This window comes from Mastacembelus armatus, chromosome 2 (genome assembly GCF_900324485.2).
Source record: "Mastacembelus armatus chromosome 2, fMasArm1.2, whole genome shotgun sequence".
Lineage (NCBI taxonomy): Eukaryota > Metazoa > Chordata > Actinopteri > Synbranchiformes > Mastacembelidae > Mastacembelus > Mastacembelus armatus.
Genome location: NC_046634.1, coordinates 3,721,078 through 3,743,113, shown reverse-complemented (window position 1 = coordinate 3,743,113; position 22,036 = coordinate 3,721,078). Strand labels below are relative to the sequence as shown.

The following is a 22,036-nucleotide window of genomic DNA, read 5'->3' as shown; positions in this document are numbered from 1 at the left end:
GACTTCTGTAAAACAGAAACAGCGTCTCAGACTGACATGCAACACTTGTAGATTGTTGTTCCACTTACATTCTTCCAGTGATTGTTGACAATTTTTTCATGAACCATGAGGCTGCAGTCTGGCACAGAACGCTGGGCGAGAGAGTGAGGACAATGAAAACACTCACTAAACAAAATACACAGCGTAGGATTACTCATGGCTATTAAAGGAACATTTCGTGCATCTTTACAGCCGGTAAAAATATAACGCAATTAGAAGACAGATTAGATAGAAAGCCATTGACTCTTCAGCAGTAGACAAGCTCAGCACTCCTCCTGCTGTATTTTCCTACATTCATACAATGGCACAGAACAGAAGAACCATCCATATCTATGTTTTGTTTTGTGGAGTCTGACAGTTCATTCCAAACCTTGGATTGGATTAAACGTATGTTGCCGACTTTAGATTTGTATTGTTGACCCCATAAATTGGCTGCCTCTTTACCGTCCATCTGTCTGTCAGAACACAGACAGTCAACATCCCTGACGGCCAGATTGGAGACAATTAGCCACACGACTAAAGATCACTGTCCACATTTTATTGATTGCTTTTTGTACCTCTCTAAGATTCGGCCCTGATGGATTTTAACTGAGACGTCTTCTCAGGTTTATGTAAGAATCACTGGATCAAAGTGCTGACAGAAATTGGAAACAGTGACAGAAGAGTGCACATGAGAATATTTACCTGCAAACATACAGAAGTTCAAGTGAGGACCACTGCACATCACCCTCCCATAACCCCCCTACAGTCATTTTCTTTGGATATAAAATGTTCCTCTATTCTAATCGGATTGTGTTTCAACAAGCTTTAGAAAATACACCCACATCACAGTCTCTTTCTAATCAATTACAATCTAAGTAAGTGGATATGTGTCGTACGATGGCCAAATATTTTGACCCAAATCTGGTTAAAAAAAAAAAAAAAAAAAAAAAAAAACTCCCCATACATACAGTCAAATTACAACATGACACCGCCACATCATTAAAAAATCTCTTTTTATGCATGAAAAATTGTAACAACTGTAGCAAAGCTTCTGTCTGGACACCAAAATCAGCAGTAGGTAAAGTTCTCTGCCATATCCAGGAGCGGGTCACATGCTGCGGCAGTACAGCGAATACGTCGCCGAAGCTCACGGTTCTGGACGGGCCGAAGTGGAATAAAATATGTGAAATCTGTTCGGCTTTTGCGGTGAAGGCAGTGGTCGCTTCTTCTTTGTTCGTCATAAATCTTAACCTCACACAAAGGAAAAAAAAAAAACAAAAAAACATCCAGACTCCCCGACTGCTCCGATCCTTTCAGTTGTGGTCCCAGTCTGTTATAAAATATAGCCCAATATGTTTTTGAAGCTTCCGGAAGTCCTTCAGGAGGTGAACGTGTTAAGGTGGTGAGATAAGGTTCTCATTCCAGGCCGAAGGTGCTGGTCTCTTCCACGGCCGTCAGCATCTTCTCATACAGCGTGGAGAAGGACGGGTAAGGTGGCAGGTCCAGCCGGTTAAAACAGGTATGAGCTCTAGAGACAGAAAACAGAAAGTGATGTCAGATCGCGTTAAGTCCGAGGACACCTGGCATCTGGAAATGTGGGCAGAGTGATCGTTTCATAATCCACCCCATCACCGTGACGATGCCATGAAACTAGGGGCTGACACTAAATGGCTCTTGCGTCTTTGCTGCACATGTACCTGGGCAGTGAGGTGACCTTTCCCCATTTCTCCACACAGAACCTGCGGGGTCCGTTGCTACCTCGCAGAGAGGCAAAGCCCTCGTAAGGAATACTAGACGTCCCGGTCACGAACTGACAGCGCAGACAACAAGAAGAAGACAGGAAACACAATAACATCAAAGTTCAATATGCAATAATCAATGGGCAGAAACTAAGTGTGTGGCACACGAGCCCACCTGCAGCAGCCGCAGTCTCTGCTCATTGTTGAACCGCTCCACTGCTGCCCAGAACCACCGGATCACTATGTGGTTGTCATGGTAACCTAGAGATTTCACCCCCTTTGTTGTTACTGTATTGCAACTACAACAAAACACAAATGAATGCGAAGAGTTCCAATATATTTAGTCCGTTCGTACCTCCCCTGTACTCCGTGTTGTTCCTCCAGTCCGACAAATCGATCTCGGCGGTGCCCGCGATCACTAACTCCAGCTCCCTGGCGTCAAACACTGACACCAACCTGGCATCCACCACCTGGGTCACCGTCGACAACTATTAGACTGTACATACGCTATAACTGACTGTCATAGAAACTGTTGTGTCACAACTAAGATATGAAAGTCTAGTTACGGCACATAAACTTGTACCTCGTAGAAGCCCCTGACCAGGCTCTCGGTCTGCTGCACCACTCCTCTCTCTATCCTCCACTTCACCATCCGCTCGATATATTCCTTCTTGTTCTTTTCTGACACGGGGATGTTGGCTCCACCAGGCTTCAGCTCTCTCTCTGTTATCTATGGGAACACCAAACACACAAAGTCTGAAGTGTAACATGTAAACACAATCTTAAGTAGCCTATGCAGTTTGAAGCCGGAGTTCATTCCCGTGGTATGGGACTAACTTCCAAAATAACAATGTCACATTCCTTGTATGAATTTGATACCAAACATGCAACATCCTGCCCAGGCCGCTTGGCCATCTCGTCGGCCCAAGACTTTTTTTTTTTCTTTCACGCGTGCAATCGGGGTCTGACCTGTCCAAAGACTTCCTCATTGACGGTGAAGGTGAGGTCCAGCGTGTCTTCTATGTCGTTGTCCTTCATCCATTGAAGGGACTGGTGAAACTCCTCATCTAGATACTCCAGGTCACTCAGGTCACATGGACTACATGGTGTGAAACATAAGCAGTCAGTATTTTTGTGTCCAAACGTTATTCTGAGATGTTTCTTTATACACATTAGCTACAGAATAGAAGAATAACAACATGCAGAATATATGAATACGTGCACACGTCTATCACACACTGTACGTACATGCGGAGTAGGCCTTTATAGAAAGGCCTGGTGAAGAAAGCGTCCAGAAGGTATTGATGGATAAGAGCCAGTCCCAGAATACGACCGCTGAACCGGAACCTGAAACACATATTAAGGTTATCGGGACGATCGATACTGTACGTGGGCTTCCGCCGTGTGAGCTTTGTGTGCATGTGAGCGTGCGTGTATGCTCGATCTCACCATTCGTGGTGATTGTCTACGAAGGCGGACATGGGGCTGATCTGAACGGTGTACGTGTCGTTGGCTGAGTATTCAAACAGACCATAATAAGGGTTGAACAGCTCCCTGGATACTAAGAAGAAGAACTCTCTGGAAGGCCCACTGTAGTCCAATCTGTAACACACAAGCGCACGCACACAGTATTTATGTTTTCAGTCTGTGGTCTGAGTTACTGTTCTAAAAACTAGGAGCACACGTTCATCTGGACAGGAGCCGCAGATTCCGTACGCACGTCCCTTGTGGGTGTCGTGCTTACTCTTCTCCCCGGTCCTCGTGGTTACTCACCCCTCCTCCCCGACAAAGCTGACGTACAGCTTGCTGCGCTGCAGGTCTTTGCGGGAGTAGCACATGATCTGGTTGAAAGCATCTTCCAGAAGGTGATCACGACGGATGATCAACCTGTGACACGCAAACACAAGCATGTGAAATACAAAGAAAACCCAAGGCAGGTGTTGCTCTTGGCGGCCAAATACACTGCACTTACTTTAGTTTTCCCGGCCCTTGGCCATAGCCTTTAGTTTCAAGTTTCCTGTAAAAGTTGCGCAGTTTCGCCTCAAAGTCTCTCTTGTAGGGTGCGGGAGCTCTGGCATTAGCTCTCTGAGTGCCTATGAGCAGGGAGAAAGGACACAATCAGACCTGCCACACTGGAATCTTAAACCAGAGTCCCTACAGGACAAATCCAACATTCTACAGCTGTGTTACTGTGTTTATTAGTTTTTCATTTTGTTTGCATATTTTCTGCAGATTGGCCTGACACGTGAACCATAGGTACATGTACGTTCAGGAGCCCCTTCTTTTCTCAGGGCTAGTGTGAGCTGCCTCTCCTACCAGGTGAGTTCTGTGGGGAGGAGACAGGGGATCCCCGAGGTGACTGACAGTAGCTGGGGTGAAGTAAGGCGTGAGGAGGCACGTAGGACATGACTTCATCTTCAAACAGACTACAGAGACAGACAAACACAGTAAAGTGATTTTATTCAATACAGTAACTTAGACTGAAAGCAAGGCACAGAGTCCCGGAGGAAAAGTTATATACCACTAATTCAATTACTAAAAGCAGAGAAGAGGAAGGAAGGATAGATGTCTCGCCTTAGCAGCATGACGAGGTCGGCGTCTCCAGACAGCCTGGCCAATCCTGACACTCCATCTGTGCGGATCAGTTGCACCTTCTCCCTGTGGGCACAGCCGCTTTCAGCTGACAATGATGATGGTGACTGTATCCTACTGTTATCCATGCTCCATGCAGAAGCTACAGGTAATTGTAATTCTGCTGCGTTTACCTGAGTGAATGGTTCCGGCTGAGGTCAGGCTGTCTCTCCTGCAAAATCTCAAAGATGTTTGGTTGTCGTAGAAACGCCACAATCTTGTCGTTGTAAGCTGCACAAAAAGTGGACACAAACTTGTTCGAAGGGTTTTCTCATCTCTAAGCAGGCGTGTGTTCCTGTGCTTGTACTCACCCACTGGCACGGCGTCTTGGCCCTGCCCCCTGTTGGTAGACGTGAAGGTGCTGGAAGGCCGCGGCAGGACAGGTGGGCCGGCGTGACGAGGGTCTTCACCTACCTACGTGGACATAAAAAGGAGGTTTTTGGCAACAATGAGTCATGTTGAAGGCCAGTTTGCATCTACGTATCTGAATTCTGTGATTTTCTTACCAGTCGTCGCGGGCTGACCTCCCCGGCGCTGTGGCTGCGTTGCCGAGTCAAGTGCTGGCGGTGAGCCAGGAGGCTTGGGGGCCGAGAGCTCTGGAGAGGCAGCCGGGGGTCGATGAAGGTGGTGGCACGGCAGTTATGGTCTACGAAGAAAGGCTCCATGTGCACACACACAAATAGTAAACTCTCAGTTGTACACGTCTCTGTTTCTTCACAGTAAATTACTTGGTTACATTACGTTACTAAACACAACACTGATCTAAAACCCCTGAGTTTACAGAACATGAGTCTATGACACAGCGAAGCGGGTGCTGCCCAACCTTGCCGGTGTGGTCGTGTTTCATCTCCCAGCCTCTGGGCAACTCCAGCTGTTTGTTGGCGAACATGTTGAGAAAGGCCACCAGGTCCCTGTTGTGCTGGTAGCGCTCGAAATGGTGAGCATCCCGACGAACCTTACTGATCATATGCTTCAGACATGTGTTGGTGGTGAACATACGGTAGGCACTCTGACAAAGACACAACAGAGGACAAAGACGTCAACCAACGGCACAACGAGACATGTTTTCATAAGGGAAGGTGTTCTAAAGTTGTACTTATATCCATCATTAATATGTACGTGCTGTTTGTTTTTGATACAGAACGCAGACATTATTCTTCAGTTATCAGCTTCTATATTATACGTCAATCCTGACAATATAATGAGGGTAGGAGCTGCTGTCGCTCGTCACCTTCTCTGACCTCTAATAATTCGCATACCGTCTCCAAGTCTGTGGTTGACAAAACCTGAAGAATATGCCTCAGTTTCCTGAAGCAAGTAACACTGTGATGCGAGAGAAGGAGTTCAAGAAACAGTCAAGACTCATGGCTGAAATGAAAACAAAGAACAGGAGAAGATTTAGAGAAACAAAACTAAACAAAACATCCGTACAGGGTTGGAATGAAGCACAGTGAAGAAATCAGGGCTAGTGAGGAACTTGGCACTGGGAGACTGAAGTAGCAGGTTCAGGCGAGACCTGGAGCTGGTCTGAGCCATACTGGTGTCCCTACGCAGCTCTGTAACAAACACACATACACACACACATAATTAACATTAGAGGACATTGACAAACCAAGGTTCCATGATTACTATACACACCAGAACGTGGTGCAGTGACAGTATTACCAGGGAGGGAGGGATGCATGTCGGTCTCATCCGCCATCAGCTCACTGGCTGACTGCTCCTCTGGTCTGCTGTCATTGGTTATTGTCCTGCGTATACTCTGATACCTGGAAATGAAAAAAAAAAACAAACAAAAAAACAAACACATTTTTTAACGTTTAGATGTTAAAGCTGTTGGTAGCACATTTTTTGTGTGTGTGTGTGTGTGTGTGTGTGTGTGCATGTGTGTGTATGTTTTGACCTGCGGTTCAGCTGCTCCATCTGCTGAATGGAGTTGGACCTCTGCAGCGTTTGCGGGGCAGGGGGAGCGGTAGGGCGCTGCCAAGTTGTGGTTCTGTTCACATGGTCCACGTAAAAGATTCGACCGTGACTGTCGATACGAGCCTCCCAGTCTGGTTCACAAACACACACGCTAAGTCTGAACACACAGTCCAGGCTCAGGGGCAACATGCAGAGGTTTGGGAGCAATGTATGGGAAAGTGAGACTACAGTGACCAAATCAAGGTCCTGGCAGGTGTTCTGTCGCTCTAATATAGAACGCACACAGGGGAGGTGACTATCTAGCTTGTGCTGTACTGATTCAAAAGTTTATCCTCAGGTGAAATCAAAATTCACTTCAGTACACACACTCACTCACACACCCACACACACTCACTAGGTGGCAGCGGCTCGTCCACTCTCTGGTAACGATTGATGTCATGACGGACAGACGGCAAGGAGCGGACAGACTGGTGGCAGTTCACCTGAGCTTGAGCACCTAAATATACAAATACACATAACACGGAAACAAAGAGACAAATTCTATATAAGCTGACATCAAAACAAGGAAACATTTCAAAGACTAAGACAATGCAGATACATTTCCAGAGTTTCTTCCCCCTTGGCAAAGCAGCCAACAGCTGTGACCCTCACCCTTAAGGCCGTTATCCACTATTATCTGACAATGTCAGAAAGGATACGAAAGTACGACTGTTCTCTCTGTAATCCAGCGGCTTTTAGGCAGATGTAAAAAACTTGTTCTAATCTGAGTAATGCTCAAGTCTTTTATTAATACTCCCTGATGAGCTAATCCCATGACCTGGAGAAATTTCAGGATGTTCCTCACATATGGAACTGCTGCAGAAGGTCGGAATAAGTGAAAATATATGAAACTCATAATCTCTGATCTGCATCTCACCTGTCTCCCTCCCCACACTCACACTTTTAATCAAACAATGAGGCAGATAAAGACAGCAGACAGGAGATACTGTGCCCTGTGCGTGACCCGGGCAGCCATATTCTATGTGTACAAAATACTGCGTTGCTTCTAGACCAACTCAAAAGAGATTAAAGTAATGTAGCTCTGAACATGAGACGGCTGTTTGTCATCTGAAATCAACTTCAGTAATTTGTCAAAAAAGATCAATGCTCTTTGGCATGATGTAACACAAAGACATTTCTGTTGCTGAAGCATTTAATAAATAATGGAAAACAACGTCCAATTGTACAACAAACAATACGGTCCCAACTGCAGTCTGACATATGCTTAATTCATATATTACACATATATCAAAGCAGACATATATTGGCAGGTGACTGTCGGTTTCCCTTGGAACCTGTTAGTCTCTTGTCTGATAAAACATTTTACATCAGTCTTTCTAATTTCAGAACCACCTTCCTGCCGCAGTGGCCAGTCTGCTGCCATAAATCAGGTGCAGAAAGATTTACCCCCTACCAGCTTCTGAAATCCCTCCTCCTTGATCGGCTGTGTTGTTGCTGCTGCAGGCAGATGTTGCTACTGGCCCATTTGCCTCACTGCTCGATGACTCCGCTCCTTCCTCTTCTGCCTTCGGAGCCATTTCTTCTCCTGTCTCCACCTCCTGAGGGAAGGACAAGAGAAGAGGGTCATCTATCTGCGGATTAACTCTAGTTTTAGGTCATCTGGTTTCTAGCTGCTCACCTGAACAGGTGAAAGTGGACCAAGTGCTGGACTGCAGGACAGTTCCTGGTTTGCACCTGTCCCATAGCTTCGCTCCTGACACGTACACTGACCAACAGGCTCCATCGGGTCAGCAACTGCGGCCGCCTCAGCCCCCGAAGCCTGATGTGAGCAAGAGGCTGTGGAGGTTTCTCTGGCAGTGTGTGGCATCTCCTCTGACGGACCAGCAGGCTCACCAGTCCCAGCTGCCGTCTCAGCGGGTGCAGGTGTTCCTTCCACTGTTTGAATTCCAGCTGCACCCTCTACAGCCCCAGCTCCAGCTTCAGGCCTTGCAGGCTCAGTTCCAGGATGAGCACCAGAAGCTGAGCCTGTCTCTACTGCAGCTCCAGCTGCAGGCTCAGTCCCACCTGCAATCTGCCCCAGTGGCTCTCCTTTTGAACCCCCATTTCCCTGTTGTGAATCTGATGAAGCTGATCCCATTGGTAAGGCTAGGTCTGTGCTCTGCTGCGTTTTTGTCTCCTGTGATTGATCTTTGTGCTGCCCCGCCATCTCCTCATCCTCATCTGAATCTATGTGCAGCATGGCATTCAGCCGGGTGTCCGTCGGAAAGCTGGACCGGAGTTTTGGTGGAGGTCCCGCGAGAGATCGGTCCCCAGGGCTCCTGGGATCCTCGATGGCATCCAAGTAATCGTTGAGTGATACCTGCCTGTGGGTGTGGCTGCCCAGAGCCAGCGGAAGCAAATCCTCCTCTGCCGTCGGGCCAGGCTCACGCCATACACTATCATCACCGTAGTAACAGGAACCATTGATCAACAGGGAGCCCTCGTCAGAGCCTGTGGGAGAAAGTCCACGTGTGACACGGGAAGACGAGGAGGGATGAGGGAGGTCTTCGTCGTCAGAAGGACTGCCAGGGTCGCCATTTACCGCGGCGCCCAAGATGGTTCCCACTGTGTCTGGGGAAGCTTTGGAGGGTGAGGATGGATGAAGAGGAAAAGAGGGCAGAGGGATGAGAATCGAGCCTGACTGTCCAAAGTTTAAAACTGCCAACCCCATGATCACTACACTACAAATTTATGTTTTGTGACTACGTGACAAGGTTGCAAAAGGAAACATTACATTTAGGAAGCAAAGAGAAGACATCACACAAGCGATACCTTTACATACACTGCTGTTTCCTTTAAGATGCTAAGGAGATTTACTGCCTTCATTGGTCTGGTATGACCAGTAGGTTATGGTGGAAAGATAAATAAACTAGCTGGAAAGTGTAAACACAAGTGTACAGTAAACACACACATACCTTCATGTCCGCCGGAGGTGATGTCCACTCTGAACAGAAGCTGTCCACTCACATGGTCAGTAGGGAGACGACGACACAGGCTGTAGCTGACTGGCCGATTGCTGCGCACGCACGTGCGCGCGCGCGCACACACACACACACACACACACACACACACACACACACAAACACACACACACACACACTAAGTCCCTACTGACAAACAGCAAATCAGAACTTTGATACTACAGAGTACATGATCACCACCTATATTAAACGACTGTAAGACTGTAGACGCAATATTAAAAGCTTTAGAGAAATTAGTATGTGAAGCTGCACAGAACTGCTTTGGGTCTAAAGAAGCATTTGGAAATAGGCCTACCATTTAAAGAGAAAGCATCACATTGTTTAATCAAATTTAAAGAAGGCTAATTTCCATACCTTATACAACAAGGGTCAGATTATAAAAGTGTGTGAGAGTAAAAAACAATGAGGTCTGTAGAAATCATTAACAAAATAAGAACCTACATTGTCTGGACACGCAGATTTTCTTACCTCTACTTTTACTAAGGTGTTACATAGAAGAATGGCTTACATCAAAACAATACGTCATATGGCTGACAGCCACTGACACCCGACACATCTCCACTTACAGCACTAGTAGCTTTTATTCCAAAGAACGTGTGTATATCTTAAAAAGTTTGCCGGTTGTTTGTGCGGACTCACTCGGGTATCGGCCCCTCCAGAAGTCTCTGTACAGGGATGATCAGCTGACCCAGAAAACGCTTTATGATTGGTCGGCTCTTGGCAAATTTATCTTTCACTACTATTTCCAACACGTCGGTCATCAGTGCCACAAAGGTGTACTTCTACAAAAATAACAGAAAAATCCTAGTTTTATTTTCACCTGTGTATTACATTATGTAGAAATATAGTATATTTACTGCTTATTTGTTGTCATGACTTTAGAAGTAAATTAACAAGCCAATAGTGTCAATTCCAATCGGTTTCAATAAGCTCTTATAAATTTCATTGGAAAATACATTTATGATGACGTCTTTAATATCCCATAAAACCTATTTGTGTATGTGTTTGTGGTTACCTCGCCATGCCACACAGGGTTGATGGTGTTAGCTATGATGGAGGATCGTCTTTCCTGACCATGGTGGGTGAACTTGGGGAGGCCGCTCCTCTTCCCGGGCTGGATGGACATCTTCAGGTAGGGGTCCGGGTTAAAGAACATGCCTTTCTTCAGGCCCACTGCACGGATGTCTGCAGAGAAAAACATACATTCTTAAGTGCGTGTTTACAAAACCAGCAATACCTAACAATTCCACCGAACCAGCCCTCTCACCTGATAGAGTGAAGCTGACGAGTTTCCGACAGTGCTCGGTCCCTGATTGGTCCTCCCCTTGGCCTTCACTGGCCACCTGATGAGATAACCAACAGGAGACAGCCTATAGACGGCTCACTTACAAATCACTTTCATATTCAATCCACTTCACTCAGAGAAAGAAAGAAAACAAACGGATGAAAAACTGAAAGGAGGAAACGTCAAAAAAGGAGAAGAAATAATAATCAAAGTTTCACCTGACTGCTTTTCTCTGTACTGACTCAACTGGAGCAAACGCTTCTACGCCTCAGTTTGTGCTGCCAAAAGTTTAGCGACATCCACCTCACTCCCTCCACTTCCCTGCATGACTGGCATTTCTTAAGCTATTTCAGCTTCCGTTTCACAAGTTGAGCCAAAAATATGCCACTCAGTAAATCCTTGAAGGTCGATGGGATTGGAAAACTGATCTAGCGTTTCAATCCTATAACATGTATTCCACACATTCCTATTCCTTCTCCCAACCTGGTGCATACATTCTCCTCTGTGCAACGTGGTCAGCAACATAACCGCACACCAAAGAAAACCAAACATTTAAGTACACAGGAGTATGTACAAATACAGCAAGGGAAAAATACGTCATAATAGGTCAAGCACAACTGCAGACAAATGCAGGGAACAGACACAGAAGAAGGAGAGAACACAGACACAGACGACACAAACGATCAAACAACTGGAAAAAGGGGAGCAAAGCTTTGGATACGCACTGAAAACAATCGAGGCAGGTAAGAAGTAACATAAAGTGTAAGCAAACAAACCAAAACTAAACAGGATTTAATACTACAATAAAAGTCTAAAACAGGAAGTCCACGGAGGACCGTGACAAACGTCGCTCAGAGTGGGCTACAGCTAAGTACCAGTACAGATAAGAATGTTTTCCTAAGGAAAGAAAGTTGATAAAGGCTTTTATCGTGAGCCCTGAAAGATCATACATCATTTCCTGCTCTTAAGTGCTTCTGGATGGTCACTGATTTATTGGTCTCTGGACGTCACACAAGCAGATGCACATACCGGCACTCCAGGGTTCCTGACGGTGATACAAGGTGTCGTCGCTCTTAATGCCCCACTTATACCGTGATAGTATTTAAAGCAGACTTTAGTCTCCGCTGTGAAGAGATCACACACACCCATGCACACAAATGATCACCATTATGACATCATCAATGAGTGACAACTGTGAAATGCTCCTTTAACAACCTGTGAAGTCCACTCACGCTCCATGAAGTATGGTCCCGGCTCCAGCCTCCATACAATTTGTCCTCTCTGGGTGCCGTTCACTCCGCGATTCTTGGAATCCCACACGTTGGCCACACACGTCTCATCTACGACACACACGCATTTTGCATTCATCAGCTGTTTTGCTATGTGCCGTTTTCATAAATCAGTGACAGCTGTAAGCTGTACATACTCAGTGACACTCATGACAAACCACCATGGAGGTTTCTGGCTCCTGAGGGGAAACTCTGGCCATAAACCACATCCCTCTAAACGTCATCAAACATTAATGTATACCTGTCTGACCTCATAACATCCACACCTGAGAAATTACTGGGAGCTGTGACACATATAGATGTATACACACAAGTCAGACACCAGGCTGCGCTTATGGAGCTCGGGGGTGGAGGGGTGGGGGGGCTCGAGGGAGCATGGCCGACAGCCAGGCTGGAAACAGTGGTTACTCTGTAGGGAGAAAACCCCAGAGATCCCCCCTGTCTGGATCAATACCGCTATAGAGCGTTTGGAGGGATGGAGAGATCCCCTTTCATTTTAAATGTGTCTTTCTCAGGTAAAGGCGACTATCCAGAGGCACTCGCTCTCTTCACACACACCCCGAATCAATCACCTGTGGTTTGACCTTAGCTTTTAAAAATGGTGTGTATTTCTCTGCCTGATGTGGCACCTGTGTCTGAGAACTGCAGGACAGGACCAAGACCAGCATGTTGTAATCTCACATTCAACTGATCCTCCATAGTACAAATAGTAACAACACTTTGTGTTCATATGCCTACTTGCATGCACTTATGCATCACACACAATCCAGACAGTTACAGAGACTGGTCATATTTAATATTTAGTGGAAATATAATAGTCTGCAGTTAATGACTGTCTGAAGTCAGCAGATCTTCCCCAGAGAGCCTGTGAGCTCTCTCTCATAGCTCAGCCAGAGTCCAATAACTGATCCTCCACCTCTTCACGCCAATAAGCTCCGGTTGCTGTAGCATTATATTTGGGGTCGCTGTCCTGCTGAATGATGAAATGGGTTCCTTTACATCTGACTGAATCTGTGCACCACTTTCACTGGCAGCCCTATAGACCCAAACAATTCTCCATGAAAATCTATGTCCTGTATTGGAATTCCAGAGACTTTCCAGCCTGGTAAATCCCATGTCTTTCAAACGTCACGCCTCTCGTTCCTGGCATTTCAGATGCTGAGTGGTACTCCTAAATCGCTTGAGTGCCCCTTTAAAATATTAAACTGGGTAACTTATTTAAGATGGGCTAGCACATATTCAATTATTCATGCTGTAATAATTAAAGATATTCTGGGAGAGGTGTTGTGATTTGGGGCAATTTTCAGTGGTTTCACCACTACAAGAGAAAGTGAAGAAGAAATCAGCATGAATTATCAGCATCACCTCGTGGTTCACTAATAATATATAGTGCACATTTAAATTTCAACACAGATTTTTTTGTTTGGATTTGGGACAGATTGTTCGCCCTCACTTCATACCCTCCGTCATTCATGAGTACATCAATCTAGGACGGGGGGGTGATGTGTGTTTTTATCAGAATGACCTGCTCCTTTTCTCTCATCACGAACACACAATCTATCAGCCACTTACAGTAGCGGCGGCAGAGCTGATGTAACGCTCTAACCTTGAGAAGATGAGTTAATCAGTCTCTTCAACAGCACTAACACATCACTATCATGCAGCAATTTTTATTACACCGCAAGACAAATAGGAGGACAGCCGGGGAGACAGACAGATGAAGACAGGCAGGGGGACAGGAAGACCGATGACAGTGAGTCTGATCGTGAGTGAGCTGGAGCAGCAAGTGAGTTACTCTGCATCTCAAGAGTTTAGAGGCTACTGTCTTTTTTTTCTGCCTTCGCAAAACCAAAAACACAAAGCATAAGAACATGATCAAACAGTTTTGTTTTGGTCTTCCATGCTACAAAGGTTTACATGCCTGTTACATTTTTAGCCACCTACGATATTTTGTGTGAAAATAGCTCAAGTGAGAAACCAGAACTTGGTGGTTCTTTCCTGCACTCCACTGGATTTGGTGATGTTTACCCTGCAGCGGAGTACTGCACTAACCAATTACTAACTTCAGCTGGTCAAAATGCTGACTTTTTCCTGAGACCAGTTGCTTTTCTTGTCATTCCTTTAGCATGACATCATCAATACTCTCTGCGGGCTTTTCATTTTAAAACCAACTGGTTAGCTGGAAACCTTAAAAGCAGAATATTACACATTCACTGAATTTGCTCACCAATGTGGTACAGGCCGATCCAGTCGGTGGCATCCACTTCTTCCTTGATGTCCCAGGAGATGACCAGGTGACCATGACCTAGAGTCAACTGGTATGTAGATGCTGTGAGCGATGAGCGGCTGTCTGAGGTCACAAGGTCCGTGTCACTATTGGCCCGCTGGAGTCCCACCCCTGCCACTTCTGACTGAACCCCTGAGGACACCATGGAGGAAGAGGACCCGGCAGCAGAGCCCCCGACCGTGTCCTGCGCCGCCATGCTGTGGAGGTTGTCAGGCCCGATTGTATATGGTCGGGTGTGCGGGGTGCGCCGACGCACCGCGAGTAGGTGCTCCCGGGCACTGCCGTTAGCGGACGATGGGGGCGATGAGGAGGAGGAGGAGGAAGAGGCGGTGGCGGCCGCCGCCATAGCTACCGTGGAGGAGGACGTAATAGAGAAGGGAGGGGGTGAAAAGTGAGGGGGAGGAGTGAACTGGTGGTGGGGATGACGGTGTTGATGGTGGTGGTGGTGATGATGATGGTGGTGGGGAGAGGAAGGGGCAGAGGAGGTGGAGGGTGAGGATGACTGGGGGCGGGGGCGAGGGGGGAGGACGGCCGTTGCAAGGGAGGGGCGAATGGTGAAGGCCAAGTGAGTAGACCAGAGGAAGAAAACTAAGAATTATAGGAGGCAGTTAGGTCCTTTAGCTTAAAATTGACACCAGTAAACCAGACTGAAGGACTAATACATCGCTGAGGTGAAGTGAAGAATATGATGGAGAGGTGGACGGACAGATGGCAGAACAGAGAACAATCCACTGTCCAAAGTACATCTATGTAAAAACAGCTGATAAAACAGACTGGATTTTGGATTCCTCAGTGCAAATCTCTGCTGGTGTGAGAGTGGAAGGCACATCAGGTTCAAAGTGGCCTGAAGCAGTTTAAAGCAGCAGCTGAACCTTCTTTACGCCCCCTTCATTAGTCACGTCCATGTTCCCATTCATCCCTCTAAATTCCCTGTTACACCTGTCCATTTTGACACATATGCCAACACAATGCCTTGCTTGAGGGCACCAGAGTATTTTTCAGCTATCCATAACGAAAAAAGGGAACGAGAGACGGGCAGAGAAAGACGAGGAAAATGGGAGGAAGGGCGACCTGGCGATCCTTCCACTCGTCAGTCCAGGGAGAGGGAGGTGACGACAGAGCAATCCTATGATGCACCCAGAGGACAGGGGTGGAGGGAGGTTGGAAACCTACAGGAGAGAGAGCAGGAGACAAAATAGATGAGTAGGAAGAAGAGGAAGACATGAGGGGCAAAACGATTGAAGATGGTCTGGTATTGTACAGTACAGTGATCTAAAACTGACACACTTGCTTTGACAAACTATTTTTAACGCATCAATGCATTGCGATTCCTTTCTTGTGCTGGTTCTTGGGAGTCCAGGTAGTTCAGAAAGACATTATTTGTTTCATCTTGTGTGGGTGAGCAACTGCACTTCCTGAATGGATAGAAATAAAACCAAATGCTGCTGAAAATTCATGCACACACTCAACCTCTCCTTTTCACTTTCTTTCTTCTTCACCTTTCTCTCAGTTGCTCTCTCTAACACATGCATGCACTTTGGTTGCCATGGTAAGAGGCGACTACCCCAAAACTGTGTGTCATCTTCAGCAACAGTCACTTCAGACCCAACGTTCAGCTGCCGCTCCCCTTCTTCCTCTCCGTCTCCCTCCCTCTATCCTTTTAACCATTACGAGACTCAGCGGATGTGCGCACCGTCACACAGTCCCCGGGGGTATCTGAATTAGCTCCGCAATGTGAGCACTGAGAGAGAGAGGAAGACAGGAGTGAGCGAGCGAGTGTGGGAGAGCGACCAAATAAATGACTGAGGAGGAGCAGGGAAAAGAAACAGGATATGTGCACATGTGTGAAATACAGAGATAATACGAGTATCGAGCTCCTGACCTCTCTGTGCTGGAGGCTGATTTGGCATCACCCCGATTTGAAATTTACAACAGATTTGTGACACGATGCTCTTCCTCTTCAGAACCTTTTATTTCTGTCTGTTGTCTGTCTTCTCGGGTCGACAGCACTTTAGATCTATATATCCTCAGGTGTATTCAGCTCAGGTCTGGCTGTGTTGGGTTCTAGGCGACATGACCAAAGAACTAAATCTTGATTTTCCTTCCAGCATCACAGTTTCTTTACTAAATTCACTGTTCTACATCTAGACCACTTTGAAGTGACACACAGAAGAATTAAAACATTTAGCCAACCAGGCTCACTCACACATGCATATTCACGCCCACACATCTGGACAGTTGCTTTGATACATAGCTCAGGGCAGTGGCCAGTGCTGAGCTTGGAGCTGCTGGCAAAGTTTAAAGCAACTTGTGCCAAAACAGCAAATACACACACACACACTCTTAATTATGCTGAAGGTCTGGGTGCATTGTACTAACAACTTAAGGCTTCACTCTATTTCTGAGAAAACCCTGTGAAAACTCCACAACACTCCACCATGAAAGTCACATTAATTAAAAGCCTCCTGCCTCCTCCAGTTGCTGCCTCTTGTATTTATAAAAGCTATCAGAGATGCACACACACACACACACACACGCACACCCACACACACACGTGAAGCTCTCAGGAGGTAAGTGTCCCTAGCCCCGCTGCAGGATTAAAACAGAGAATGGGTGGGGGGGTGGGGGGTCACTGTTGACAGAATGCCTTCTCTAATCCGCTGCATTACCACAAGGCTTCAATCTGCAGCTGGAGCCCCGACTGACCGGATCACTCTGCAACTGTTTCCACCCAGATGTCCAACAAATTTCAACTCAACACATTCCTGTGGAAATAAAATGCAATTAGCTGTTTCCATCAGCTGCCGTAAAGCTCTGCATGAACACAAAACATATAAAGAGGAGCATATGTACCCCACATTTATCAGTATTGTGTACTACTTTGTGTACACAATAATACTAGTATTACTAGTATTGTGTACGACTTTGCATTGCTGGATGAGTTTTCATGAGATGTCTTTTCTAGATAATCACCTAAACTCACACTTGGCAAAATGACTGAGGTGTCAGCAGGGTGGGCGCTTCTGTGGTTTGTCACCTGTATCCTCCTTTTCACTGAGTTGAGAACACACAAACAAAAAAAAAAAACATATGACTGGATATGAGGACCATACAATCTTCTAATTAGAAGAGACAAAATTATAACAGTAGCTTACAAAAGCTCATACGTGTCTGTAGTGTCTATCACTATTTGAAACCACAGTCATGGAAATCTAGTATCAGAGGAAAAGAACACAGCTCCAAGAGCAAGCTGCATAGACTTTCCAACCCACCTTGAAGAATGTCATGCTGGATTTCCAACCCAGCAGACTGCAACTCTGTACAGGAAGTGACTGGTGGGGAGGGGGGAACTGGCGCCCTGCTATCAGCACACACACATTACAACAGTGAATACATAGGTGAAGCTGCATACATGGGCTCCTCAACACAAAAATGCTTCCAGTCAACCCACACAGAGGAGACAGTGAGTAGACTGATGGAGCACGTAGACCGGATCGCAGAGCTGACTCATCACTGCCCTACTGCCCTCCCATCTATAAGACTCTTAGTGGGTGTGTGGTCATCTGAGCAGGGTTTTGATTTAGGTGTGTGAAATCATAAGCTATAATGTTGAAGGTGAACTGCTGCAGTGGCGGGTCCATCCCATTAGCTTAAAAGGCACACTTCCTGTTTTCATCTTGTCTTCAAAGCCCAGTACGTCCTTCCAGCTCACGGATAACTACAGTATATCATGTAGCCTGAAATGCACATTAGAGGAAATGCGTACAAGTTTAGTAAAAGAAATGTCTAGAGCCAACATAAAATAATGACTTGATAATATGTCAATCTCCATAATTCCATAACAAAATGATCTCTGTGGTCTACGTTGCCTGATTTTTGCCATGGAGCAGGTAGTGTACAGTAGGTTTGTAGCCACACACAGCTGCCTGTTAAAACTCTAAATAACACAACGATGAGATCACTCAAACAATTAGCTAAAAAAAAAAATGCTGAATGCCCTGCAGAGCTGAAGAAAGTTGCAGTTAGTGGTGCTGCAGCTACACATGTAAGCTGTACACCCTGGATGTAATGCACGCACACCCAAAAATCTGTATCAGATTTGGTGCTACTTTCATCCAACAAAAGAATAATGGGCAGACGTCCATCCACGTTCACTAGTGGTTTCTATGAAAACTAAATGTCTGTGGGCTGAATCGGATGCAGGTTTTATCACTCTAACTCTAAAACACACCGCTGCAGTCGAAATAAGGTTGATATTCTTCTATGTGGGGCAGTGCCTGCACTGCAAATGCTACATTACTGAATTATGCAAACGTCATAAATGCTGCACTAGGCCAGATTTAAAGTGTAGCTACAGTGCAGACGAGTGATCCAGTGCCTGAAGAGATGCCAGGAATTGTTTTCCTGCTGGCACTTCTCTGCCTGCAGAACACAAGAACAAAATACAAACTGCCCCCTTACCCAGCCATCTATTAACCTACATGATATCTGGTAAGGAGTTTGGTGCTTTGGATGATAAATTTCAGGTTTAGTAACTTTACTAGTATAAATCTGGTACAAATGCACATGTCTCAGACAGGACCATTATCATGCACACACACTCACAGAGTCCTGAAATAGCTGTAGCGTGATTGGAGAACAATGAGGCGGTCCTGTCAGAAGCGACAGCTTCCTGTCCCCAACCCAGCCGTCACATTCCTCTGTGCCAGTTTGTGTTTCAGTGCATTCCTGTACTTCTAACCTTGTGCAGACCAAAGTGGCCAATACCCTGCGACAGACTTCACAGTGCTACACTAGATAAGACTGTTGTAACATTTACGGCTATAAAAGACGATGCACATAATGTGCAAAAACAACACAGCTGATGTTGGGATGTTAGGGGACATATACTATTAAGCATTTTTGAACGTTGATGCTAATTATGGGCTAAAGTCTCTGTTGTATTGAATGTGCCAGTTCTTTTTTTTTTTTTTTATTTGTCTCTTTTGGGATGTACAACCCCAGGTTGCGGGAGTATCCCTTTAAATTTTGATTTGTCTTTTCCTGATGTCTTAGGAACAAAGGAAATGGATCTACAGGGTCTTTCATAATGGATGGAAAATTCTTGACTGCTGTACACACAGGAACAGATAAGAATGGGCTACTACATTTTTATCTTTCACACACTGCAGGATGTCAGTGTCTAATATACTGACTAATATATTGGCCAATTGGAACTTGATCAATTTATACAATATGGCAGAAACTTTGGAGATTTAATTCAATAAAAAGCACAGGACCAAATACATGATAAATGATAAATATCAATTATCTAGTCAATAGGCCTGGTAGTCAAAAATACTCTTGATACACGTGTGTATATCCCCAGTATTAGACTGTTATACCAAGATGTTGTGGAAAACTGCAGCGAGTACACATCATGTAATTCAACTGGACCCATGTCCAGCTTTGCTTAAGTGCTCTGGAACCACCAACCCTGGTCCCCGAGGGCCACTCACCTGCCTGACCCACTGCTGATTACCTGGACCAGGTGTGTTCAGCCAATCAGAAACTGGAGGGGCAGGGCGAGTTGGAAAACCAGCAGGACAGTGAAAACAAAGTTTTGACAACACCCAGAATAAGAAAGAAAGACCTATTTTCCTTGTTTGCCTCATAAGTCTTGTGATCTTTGGCCTTCCTTGGAAATCAAAACCCTTAGTGTAGTACCTAACCCTAACCCTTAGAGGGTTAGGGTTAGGTACTACACAATTTTGATATCGACCATTTTGGAATAAAAACAGACTCGTCTCTTAGTTTCTCTGAAAACACCATGTGCTGTTTTCGTCATCGTCCTATTTAGTGACAGGTGCATTTCTACCGGAGTTGCCTTCTTCTTCTTTGGTGTTTTACAGCAGGTGGCATTCTCAAGTTACACTACTGCCACCAGAGTTACCTATGGCCTTGCTTTAAATAGACATATACATTTAACAAAGGAGGCCAAATATATTTGGAATATTTTACTTTTACTTTGTACTGAGTTTGTTTTTAGATTTCAATTGCTCAGACAAAATACATTATGATTATTTGGGACCACCCATACTTGAATTTATTGCTCCTGAGGAAGCTCAGTTCTCTTGTGGGGCCAGCTCCCACAGATGGCCTGCCAATAAGCCTCTATAGTTTATTATACTGAGACTACCATCAGGGTCAGATCCTACATTAGGCCATTAGGTAGGAAACAGGAGATGAGCGTCCTGTTTTCCTGTGGTTGATCTGATTGTGCAGCACAATGCACCTCTGATCTGATCTGATCTGATCTGATCTGGTCCTGTGTGTGAACAGGTACAGTCATTGTTGACGTTCCCTTTTCGCCTGAATCTTTATTTCATTCTGACATCCCCTCATGCTGCTGTCATGGTTTCTATCAGGCCTTCATTTGTGACACCAAAGCAGGACTTTATCAGCTCACTGTGACCAACAAAGCTGTCAAAACAACCCGCGGTGCACACAAACAAACCAAATCCCTGTCAGTTATTGCAGACACGGTCGAGGTTGCGCACTTACCTTAGTTACAGAGATTCAGTCGTCGTTTGTGTAGACAAAAAAATCCCAGAAGTCGCTTAATCATGGAGGACGGACCTCCACACGGCCCGGGCAGCAGCGACCGTTCTCTGGATTCCAAGCGGGATGCGGTTCTCCACAACCGGTGAGCGAGGCGGTGAAAGCGGCACCTCCTCCTGGAAATGTACGCTTTGTGTTACTGCAGCTTCTAAATCATGTTGTCAGAGCTTCTCCTCCTGCAGCGTCGCTTTTCACTCAGCCTGGAGACAAATACGCCTTCATCTCTTATTTACTTCACTTCGCGTCCGTCTCGTTCTCTCCGCTGCTTCACGCACTTTCCTCCCAGTTTGCTTTACGCTCGTCCATGCTGGACAGAAACCAAACCAAGCGGGTCCGGATCACAATCACACCTTTCTATTGAATGCGCTGGTTCGGAACTTTTTTTTTTTTTTTTTTTTTGCTAAAGCCACGCCTTGTTGTGGGAGTCCATACTGACCGAGCTCGGCATCAAAATATCTGACGTATAACCTCCCTCCACGGTGCCCAAGCTGAGGTTCGGGGACCTGCTAAAAAAACGGGTCTTTATTTTCTAGGTATGATTTAAATTCAAGAGTAAAGAGGATTTAATTCACCCTCGATAGGTCGATCCTGTCTCTTTAGACAGGCCTACATGGGGTGCAGTAAGTCCTGGAGGACAGGAGGGAGGGACCTGAAAACGTTTTGACGATAAAAATAGAACTATGTTTACAAACTGCTTTCATCAACACTGTCTGTTTAAAAATAATTCCTACAACAGTCTGAAACCTGGGACCGGTTTGTTATGAAAAGAAGTGAAAATCATGTTTCACCAGATCAGGAGTTTCACATATCTGTCAAACAGAAAAACCTTGAAGAAGAAGAAAAAGTGATAATGATTCGTGTGCATTTGTCACCATAACATCTCAGTTCGTGTTTGATTAGCAGAAGATCCTCAACTCAAGGATAAAATGTTCATATGTCACAAAGCAGCGGTTTCAATCAGCCATTTCTATGTGGAGGACAATGACACACTATACACACACATTCCTATAAATAAATACAAGTTAAAAGTAATACAAAATACGGAAGCACCAACTCAATCCCTGTGTTTCTACTTTCTGTTTTTTGTTCTGCATTTCTAATGGTCAACTTTAATTTCTTTCTTTCTACATTCCCACAGTAATTTGTGCGTTTCTGTCTATATGAGCTATACAGAGCTATTCTCAGTGTAAAGACGACACAGACACACACAGGGAGAGCAAACTCCCCACTAAAGGCACCGG

The 22,036-nt window shown here is 45.6% G+C and overlaps 1 protein-coding gene across 10 annotated transcripts; it reads right to left on the bottom strand.

Moving 5' to 3' along the window:
• Nucleotides 1-561: 561 nt before the first annotated feature.
• On the bottom strand, nucleotides 562-21,194 carry hecw2b (HECT, C2 and WW domain containing E3 ubiquitin protein ligase 2b). 10 transcript variants are annotated; one of them, XM_033325527.1, is made up of 33 exons: nucleotides 17,468-19,745; nucleotides 17,169-17,249; nucleotides 16,865-16,960; nucleotides 15,483-16,259; nucleotides 14,136-15,364; nucleotides 11,852-11,959; nucleotides 11,649-11,743; nucleotides 10,602-10,677; nucleotides 10,350-10,519; nucleotides 9,974-10,116; nucleotides 9,269-9,369; nucleotides 7,993-8,933; nucleotides 7,768-7,912; nucleotides 6,709-6,810; nucleotides 6,295-6,445; nucleotides 6,057-6,160; nucleotides 5,823-5,947; nucleotides 5,215-5,400; nucleotides 4,898-5,050; nucleotides 4,703-4,805; nucleotides 4,526-4,622; nucleotides 4,335-4,418; nucleotides 4,077-4,186; nucleotides 3,733-3,853; nucleotides 3,534-3,647; nucleotides 3,210-3,362; nucleotides 3,009-3,107; nucleotides 2,730-2,859; nucleotides 2,344-2,490; nucleotides 2,116-2,230; nucleotides 1,936-2,021; nucleotides 1,719-1,831; nucleotides 562-1,549 (listed from the first exon to the last, which is right to left on the bottom strand). In XM_033325527.1, exons 5-33 carry the CDS (start codon nucleotides 14,539-14,541, stop codon nucleotides 1,438-1,440), a joined length of 4,590 nt encoding a protein of 1,529 aa, XP_033181418.1. In that variant the 5' UTR covers nucleotides 14,542-15,364; nucleotides 15,483-16,259; nucleotides 16,865-16,960; nucleotides 17,169-17,249; nucleotides 17,468-19,745; the 3' UTR covers nucleotides 562-1,437. The 10 variants fall into 10 exon arrangements, 9 of the variants coding, with proteins under 9 accessions (XP_033181418.1, XP_033181419.1, XP_033181420.1 ...); XM_033325528.1 differs by having other exon boundaries at nucleotides 15,695-16,259; XM_033325529.1 differs by having other exon boundaries at nucleotides 15,760-16,259.
• Between the last annotated feature and the right edge of the window lie 842 nt (nucleotides 21,195-22,036).